Raw genomic sequence first — 8922 nt, 5'->3', positions numbered from 1 at the left:
AATAAATCGCTGTCATTTTTTGATCGATGGTGATTTACCTGAATGGTTCACATCGAGGTGAACATTCAGTTGTATTGATTGTATCGATGTGCAAACGAAAGTGGGGTATCTCGTCTATAAAACATTCACTGAACGCGTACACATCGGCTGTCGAAACCGATTTGTATTTCTACTATTTCAAAATAGTGTGAACATGGACATGTATGCATCCGTCCTGTGTTACATCAAATATTCCTTGCGTAAAGCAGTTTTAAAGGTCAGTGGACCTTGAAGTTTGTAAAGCAAATATTTGTTAAGTCAAAATTGATAACAGAATTTAAACATGTCGCTTATCACCGACGAAATTAACTTTGCTCGTACCAAGGCGACCGGTAAATCGAATATTACACTTATAAATGGAAGCCTGTACAATATGGGACTGTAAATATTTATTTTCATTGTTTACTTTTCGAACATGTACAAGTTTCAACCGAAGTTGTACTACTGTTATGGTTACGTTCAACGATATTTTATTGATGTACCCCGTGACTTGATGGGTAATAATACTTTACTGCTATGGTACCTTGTCACTACAGACGCAAACGTAGTTTGGGTTGCAGTAAGCGCAATCGCACTCGGTGCACTCGCTCCAAAAGATCTCGCCGTTGCAGCCGAGGCGGCCGCCCGTTTCCACGTCCACCCAGGTCGACCGCTTCATCAGGATGATTTGGTGCACTCAACACTTTATACAAATTATTGAGTTATTGAGTTTATGTAAATATAAACACGGCTGCTGCATCGCTAGTTCGTTTTTCTTGGCTTTAAGCCGATTCGCAGCCGCGTGTCGAGATATAGGTATTTACTTACTTATTGAGTGGGTAATATATATTGATACTATATGATTATTTGCAGGTATTTGCAGTCAGAGAAGCTTGTTGGAATTGCGGCTGGCATAGAAACTCCTTGGGAACGTTGATACGCTTAGATATTTTAATAATAATTCAACGCACCCAAGTACCCTCCTTATTAAACTCAGCGGCATGTCGACTGTAGAGCTAGAAACATTTTCTTCGGTAAGTAATTAGCACAAAGTAATCTGTAGGTACCTACCTAATAAAGCTATCCCTAAATCTTTCTGATCGGGCTGAAGATTCTCAAACTTACTAGGTAAGAATACTCACGGGCGGTGTGACGATTGTAACATTGTTTTCAGAGTATATTACTACACAATTAAAATAAGTATAGAGGTTTCTTATGTAATCGCTAGTCCAGTAAACGTATACAATAGAAAACAAATTGAACATTATATTTACATATTATCTTTACTCAGATTGTTTAAATTTTTATAGTGTGGATTAAATTTTCCATTAATTTCATAAAATGCCACTAAATTTGTTGATTCGGTACATCTTTCTTTTCCTCCTAAAGTACTCATCGTTTTAATTTGCAACCAACTTTATTAAAAAGACAATTTAATAAGGAATATTTTCGTAGTTTAATATTTTCAAAAAGATACCTTTTTTATTATTCGTTAAAATTTGTATAGATATTCCCTCCTGGCTGTAACGCTTGCACCGCAAATGTGTGAAACAAATGCTCAAGGCCCTTTGTTCGGGGGAGGGCCTAAAATATTGATAGGACATGTAAAAACGTCAATTAACTTCAAACCTGATAGTTAATAGATTGGCAATATCTATAAGTACTTACTTAACTTTATGGTTTAATATTTTTACATTACTTAAGTAAGGATATGGTGTAAGGCGCGTTGGGGTAAGATCGTAGGAGGTGTAACATCGTATAAATCAAATAACTCATAATTGTTTTATAATTTTTGTTTTCGGACAACACTACCTGCGACCCCATCTTGTTCCCTACGTTCCACTAGTTCACATAAGTGATTCTGTCAAGTAAATAATGTGTACAGTGCTAACAAACAGAATATCGGTATTTCGTCGTTCCCTGGCAGATCCGGATTAACCCCATGCAAGAATTTGCTTAATTTTAATTGAGTATTTACTGTTTTTAATTAATTTTGTAGCTATATAGTATCACAAAGCAAATAAATCTTGTAACTTGTTTATTCAAATTTGTCGAAACACTTATATTCCCTGAGATCCGATCTTTACACATACAAATATTTGTCGTTAAAGTACGGATTAAAATCGTTAGATCTAGCACTTGTAAAATATTGCAAGTTTTTGTCAAAATTTATACACGAAGACGTCTGAACTCATTAATTATTTATTTTTTTTAGTTCAGGTGAATGGTCTATTTTGTTTATTTGTTATTTATTTACACGTGTACGTACTATTTCTTCGAATATTTTAAAATATATCTACAGTTTCTCTCATACGAGGTAAGATCGTATGCCTAGAACTATTAAAAACAAAGTTCGCTTCTAAATATTTCTTAAGATATTTATAAATTTTTTGAATGTTTAGAAATATCTACCTAGATCAGAATATGCTCTTTTTATGGATTTTAGAATCCCTGTATCATAGACGGTTTTAGATAGTAGTCCGAACTATACCTGTGAAGGTCCTATCTTTCTCACACATTTCTAAAAGTATAGTACTTATTTAAAGCCTTATAAAAAATTAACTGTTATATATAAGAAATTCAAATATATATACCATTTAGTATATTTAATAACATATAGCTAAGTTAATAATTCATTATGATAACTTCTATAGAATTTTTGTAAAAAAATAATTCGAGAACACTGTTTAACACGTCGAAAAAGCGTCCGATTTAACCCCAACGCACCTTAATGTATGTATTGTATGTACCACTATCAAGCTTTTAGAAATAATATTTATGTACCTACTTACATAGCGACATAAAATATTATTATGCTGCACATTAAAAGTTAGACTATACCTCGACTCAACCTCTCTAGAAGTAATCTGTATTCTTTGTTAAAAAACATCTTTTCCACTCAACATCACTCAAAACTATCAAATTCCAGGTATCTCGCGGAAGACTCGAGGAAAGTTATTAGCTTTGTAGTGTTAGAATCTGATTACTTTATTCTGATATTATTACAAGTGTGTTAAAAATAGATTTCCAACAGTTTCTGCAATAGCTACTTGTTCGATACTCTATACGAATATCCTGAACAGCGTTATTTAACAAATGCAAAAAACCCGATAGGATTTTACGACATACAATTCCAAAGAGGCTATCGTTTTAAGAAAGACACTATCGTGAACACTTATTTTGGGTAGAAGTGGTACAGGCACTAACAACCTCATTGTAGGATTCCTTGAATAATTCTCAAGGTAACCTCGATTGAGATAAGGTTAAGGAATTTTCGAGGAAACGTCTTAGAATACGGGTGTTAGTCTCTTCCAGAAAATAATACAATATTTTCTTAGTCTTCTATGACCTACATTTCTTCTGATTTCAGATAATGAGTGCTGCTTATTCTTATTTCAACATGCTGAGGAACAGTAATTAAACAATGTTGTAATTATATCCACAATGGTTTATGGTTTTATGCACTATGATTTTGTCTATGAACAAGAAGAATAAATTAGAAACAATTTCGTTTGTTGTCACTTAACATGTCATATAATTTATGAAACAAATAAGTGGGCACTTTCTTTTATTTATAAATCTTAATAAATAAACTTACTACATACTACAATGTCTACATTATTTATTTAACCCATCACTTTTGTAGTTTGTTAAATCTGATTTTGCTTTGTCTGATAAAATTTATTTGGCCATTTAAAAATCTAACATTGGATTATATACATACAACTTATGTCTATACTTTAAATCATAAGGATCTTGTTTCTAGTATTTACATTCTTTGACTTGTGTATCAATGCAAAGACCCCTTATGTTCAGGCAACAGAAAGTATATTGTAACAGGACCCTTAGATGTATAGACTATTTCTTGATGCCTTATTAGTTGTGTGGCAGCCAGACCATATAATAAACATGGAATACCTGAAACATAAAGACTTTAAAAAGAACCTTAAACAGAAGGGTAATGTGGACACATAGTCTGTTCATTCCTGCTTTATAAACATTTGAATACACAAGAAACACACATCACACCTTTAACCCTGAAGCGATATGCAGAGGTGTGATCAGGGAAGCCATTTTCGCTAAATGTGCTACATCCCATGATATGACGGGCATCACCATAATAGACAAAATTTCCAGACTCCCAGCGTATACTATGGGGCCATACAAGTATTATGTAACGCAATTTGGAGGGAGGGGGGTCTTGTAAAACGTTACGATATATTTCAGGGTCGGGAGGGGGGCTTAGTACAACGCCTTATGTAACATAGTTTTTTTTTTTTAAAACCATAATTAAGGTATTTTAGTGACTTCCTGGTATTTTGCGCAACATAACATTGCGCAAATTGTGAATGTTACAATACAAAACTACACTTTAGAGTTACATAACTTTTTGAGGGGAGGCGGGGGCGTACAGGAAAACGGTATGGCGCGTTACATGGGTGGGTGAGGGCTCAAAAATCTTCACAAATTGCATTACATAATACTTGAATGGCCCCTATGCTGGAAAAACCCAATATAATTTTGTCCAACCTAGAATTTGAACCAGGAACATCATACATACTTGGTACATATACAATATACATGTCAATGTTAAAAATCTATTGACAAACCTAGATTAACAATTTTGATGAATCTCATAAACTTATCTGATGTGTCCAAGTCCTCTTGTATCCTCTTAGAACAGTGATATTTAATGTAAGGAAAACAGCCTGTCCTCAATATTTGATAATTTGATTTTCCCACTTTCCAATTGAAATTGGACATGCCAAACTGATCATCCTTCACACTTCTGTACTGTAAATGGCAAATAACTTTTGATCACATTTCATAATATTTATGAAAAGAAACAATATTTTTTATTTTTGTTAATATAAAAAAGAAACTGTATTATTGTTTTAAGTATTACTTATGTAGATTTTAGTAGTCAACAAGACAAGAAAATTAGGTACAGTTCAATTCTTCTTTCTCGGAGGCTGTAGTTAGCTCCAAGTACAATCCAACACATGTAGTCAAATTTTATTTCTATAATTATTATGTCTAGAATTCACATAAATATTAAATATATTTTGTTATTGAATTTAGAAATGTTTTGTAGGACAACACTTATTTTTAATATGGTTTTATGAAGATTATATCTCAATTGAATAGAAAGTAAATTATACTTAATCCAAATAAATAATCTAGCCTACAACTTGTCTTGTAAATCCATGATTTGCAAGGATAATTTTTAACAATAACAAAACAATTATTGAACTATTGGATTTGGCTGTATTTAAATAGAAATGTGTGCATCTAACACCTAATATTGTGCACTTCGGAACATATGATGTTTAGAGCCACAAAGAAGTATGAATCGGACTGTACCATCAGGGAAATATTGGTAAATGATTCTTTAGTAGGATTCTCTTTGTAAGTAGGTATGGATATAATAGACGTTGAGTTTATTCTATATTTAAATTTAAAAAAACAAATGCAATACAACCTTTACGAAATAAGAAGTCCATGGAGGTTCATTACATTGCTTTAAATATGAAGTTAAAACTTCAGACGATGTCGGTTTTGTGGAGTAAAATGCAATACGTAATGTAAGTATTTTCATTTTATTACAAACTCTAAACTTGAGACACATAATTAGTTATTAAAACACTGCGATATTTTTAGCTTTTTGTAATAATGTTATATTTTTGATGAGGACTTAAAGTCTTCACCAAAAGAGCATTATATTAGATATCGAAATCATTTCCCTTGAGATCAAAGAGCATAATGCGAGGTTTCTTCAACTTCAAGCAAAGAGAATTTCAATAGTTATGATATAAAGAAAACTCAAGACTTAAACCAAAATACATTTTGGTAAATTTAGTCTGTCAAGTGTCAATTTACCTAATTGTCAATATTGTCAAATAAAATAATACAGATAACAAAAAATGTCTAAGATAGATTTAGATATCGATACAAAAATGTTATTTATTTGTTCCATTAATATTTTCACTTCCCACAAAATAATCATATTATAGAACCACATAGTACCAACTGATTCAATGTTGAATACCTATCAATTATATTTCCAGACTCATATTCTTAATTCTTAAATGTGGCTCATGTCCCTTGCCCCGGTGACCATCGTTAGATCTTTTTTTTTGGTTTTGCGGAGAAAGTTCCTTATTATTACCGCGCAGCCTTCGAAGGAGGCGAGTGAGCGGTTATGCCGGAGTAAACATGCCTTACGACCCGGCGTTGAGCCGCCCAGATTTGATGACGACCCTCGGGCGACCACCGGGCCGAGTCCCTAACCTTATGTACAACTAACCTACGCACGGCCTACCTCTAAAACTCTGCGGTGGCCCTCTTCGGCGCATTAGGGACGGCTGCGGAGTTCCTCTGACGGAAGTGTCTAAGTCTTCGTCCGCAGGCGCCTCTGCGCGGTGCCGCTTTGCGGCCCGACTGCTTGGGGGCGGGGGGGCTCAGTAGCCCCCGCGCACCGAAGGACGTCCTCCTAAACACTACCGCCCATCCCGGTGGTCAACCGAGAAATGTGCAAAAGACGCACAAAAATGCACTAGGGCGGACAGCTCCCTGCTGCCCGCCAATGACCCTCATATCGTTACATCTGCCCCAAGGCGTTCAACGTTTGAGCCCTTTTTGAATTTATATAAGTCATCTATCTAATTTGATGTTTGTCGGGGTTCTCACTCATCACTGTAACTGCTATATTGTTCTATGTCTAAGATGTTTTTATTACATTGTCCGAGTTGTTCGAGCTCTATGTATACTGGCAAGACGAAAGCAAGGTAATTGCCCGACAATCACTTAGTCAAGGTACAAGCAGTGTCGTGGCTAGTCGGCTTACTAACTTTTTGTATTTTTGTAAATAAAATGCCTTCCTGTGTTTTTAGACGATGTACTACAAATTATACTGCAACTGTGAATGAAAAAAATGTTTCATTTCATAGGCTAGTAATAAGTATACACTATTTAATTTATTTTTTAACTAATAAATGCATTTTATTCGATTGTCATGGCGACGCTCTGGCCGTATTAATGCGAGCTGCTACGGGAGATGGGTAATGAATGTACCTAATATTTTTTTAATTATACACCGTGATATCATAGTTGTTTTTGCACCGATTGTAGAGAGCGTAGTAGTAAGTGTGAGATTTAGTTGCATTATACACCAGGAGTTCTCATTTATTATTCGTAAACATTAAATTTAATTATAATAGAACACTTCCAGCGGGCCAATTGTAGCAGTCGATGTTCTCACGACACGCACGACTTTTCTATTAACGCCTAAGCCTTCATAAAGTGTTATTAACGTATAAAAAAGGCTATCAGTCTTGCATTCATATTCTTTTAAATAAAACAATGTATAATGTAGATATTATATAAAATATGTATTTGAATCTTCCAACAATACATCTTATAAAAAAAATATCGATAAGAATATTTACTGACTAATTTACTACGAATTATTGAGTAAAATAAGTATTTTTACTTATTTACCACATATTGTAAATATAAAACGAATCCAGCAACTATAACAATAATCTGCTTCCAAAGTATAACAACTTGAAAAAATTATTGAATGTTAAAAATATTAGACGAGATGAGGGATGCTACGAAGCATCGCATAAAGAGGAGACTCTCGACGACTTAATCCTATACATTAATGCGTTTGTTTCTTATCGTGACGTATTTTCGATTCATCGAGTTTCAAATCACAACGATTCTAAAGAAATTTCACTTCATAATATTTGTAGTTGTAGTTGTATTTCAATATTAGCCAATCACAACGGCCCTATGTCTACGCACGGCTGCCATGCCGTCAGCACTGAGAAACAGACTTGTTATCACAGCAATGCTCCGTCCTTAGATAAATATCGTCTATGAAAGAGGTTGTTAATTATAAATTAACTTTAGCGATACACTCTGTTGATTTTTAACAAATTTCCTATAAATATCAAATAATCTGTGGAATGGATTTCATTGTAAGGCATTTTATAATCATTTTTGCATAAACATGAGAAACTAAAAACTTACATTACAATGTTAACGTGTTCATAATATAATATGCATATATGCAATACACTTCGTGATAAACTGTATTTCAGTATCCATTCGTGGATAAATAATTATGAATTCATGTTCTGTTTTTGAGCTTTAATAATTAGATCTCTGAAGTGTCTATTACGAAAAAAAGTACATATTTTTGCTATTATATAACAACAAATTAAGCTGAGAATATTAATGACGGTCTGTATTTTAGTACAGAATAAACAATTCAAACCCAAGTGAATCAAAAACATTGTTGTTATAATAAAAATTCATGGCGAAATATTGAATAATAAGCATATTTAACATTTAAAAAAACACTATCAATGGTTAATGCAACACTGATAAATAATATAGTGTCCACATAATATGGATGTGCATTTTTGTACAATTATAGAAACCTTAATAACTTTGTAAAATAATGGAGTCTAATAAAAAGTAATTGGAGCATAACTAGTCAAATGATTACACTTAAAAGTGTAATATATTATATATACTTGTAATATTATTACAATTAGTCGATGTCAAAGTAATTTCATTTTTGATTACGAAAAAATATTTAAAAAATTTGGCTATGTGCATCAGTCAGTTGAGTTTTATTTGTAAAAACGCCTTCTTGTTTCGCGCTTTTATAATTAAAAGATCGCGAAACCAGAAGGCCTTTTTACAAATTGTCAACCATTGCCCATGGTTTTGTGAAAAATTAAAGACCGTTATAATGCAACTATCCTATACTAACTATTACAATAATGTATCTTCTTATGACATACTTTTAAGTCATAATTAAATCATAGGCCACTCTGGTCCACACACCTGGCCTTATCTTTATGTTATTTGATATTTATTGCCTTTGAT

General features: G+C 33.2%; 1 protein-coding gene and 1 long non-coding RNA gene across 3 annotated transcripts; one reads left to right on the top strand and one right to left on the bottom strand.

Moving 5' to 3' along the window:
• The first annotated feature begins 861 nt into the window (after positions 1-861).
• Positions 862-3625, top strand: LOC119193398. The gene is made up of 2 exons (XR_005113942.1): positions 862-1052; positions 3389-3625. It is a non-coding gene; the product is annotated as an uncharacterized LOC119193398 (long non-coding RNA).
• On the bottom strand, positions 3525-5906 carry LOC115446892 (uncharacterized protein C15orf61 homolog). 2 transcript variants are annotated; one of them, XM_030173717.2, is made up of 3 exons: positions 5501-5906; positions 4629-4807; positions 3525-3936 (listed from the first exon to the last, which is right to left on the bottom strand). In XM_030173717.2, the coding sequence occupies exons 2-3, from the start codon at positions 4780-4782 to the stop codon at positions 3809-3811; spliced, it is 282 nt and encodes a 93-aa protein (XP_030029577.1). In that variant the 5' UTR covers positions 4783-4807; positions 5501-5906; the 3' UTR covers positions 3525-3808. The 2 variants fall into 2 exon arrangements, with proteins under 2 accessions (XP_030029577.1, XP_030029576.1); XM_030173716.2 differs by having other exon boundaries at positions 4629-4812; positions 5501-5903.
• Positions 5907-8922: the final 3016 nt, after the last annotated feature.

This window comes from Manduca sexta, unplaced genomic scaffold (assembly GCF_014839805.1).
Source record: "Manduca sexta isolate Smith_Timp_Sample1 unplaced genomic scaffold, JHU_Msex_v1.0 HiC_scaffold_486, whole genome shotgun sequence".
In the NCBI taxonomy this organism is placed as follows: domain Eukaryota; kingdom Metazoa; phylum Arthropoda; class Insecta; order Lepidoptera; family Sphingidae; genus Manduca; species Manduca sexta.
Note: the sequence above shows the minus strand (reverse complement) of the source record. Positions and strands in the feature narration are given on the sequence as shown.

Bases quoted from the DNA above. Each gene is read 5' to 3' on its own strand.
- LOC115446892 (XM_030173716.2), bottom strand. From the start codon at position 5,647: ATGTGTCTCAAGTTTAGAGTTTGTAATAAAATGAAAATACTTACATTA. The intron at 4,813-5,500 runs GTTGTATTGCAT...TGCCATTTACAG, and splicing joins GGACTTCTTATTTCGTAAAG to TACAGAAGTGTGAAGGATGA. The intron at 3,937-4,628 runs GTTTGTCAATAG...TTTATGTTTCAG, and splicing joins CATCAAAATTGTTAATCTAG to GTATTCCATGTTTATTATAT.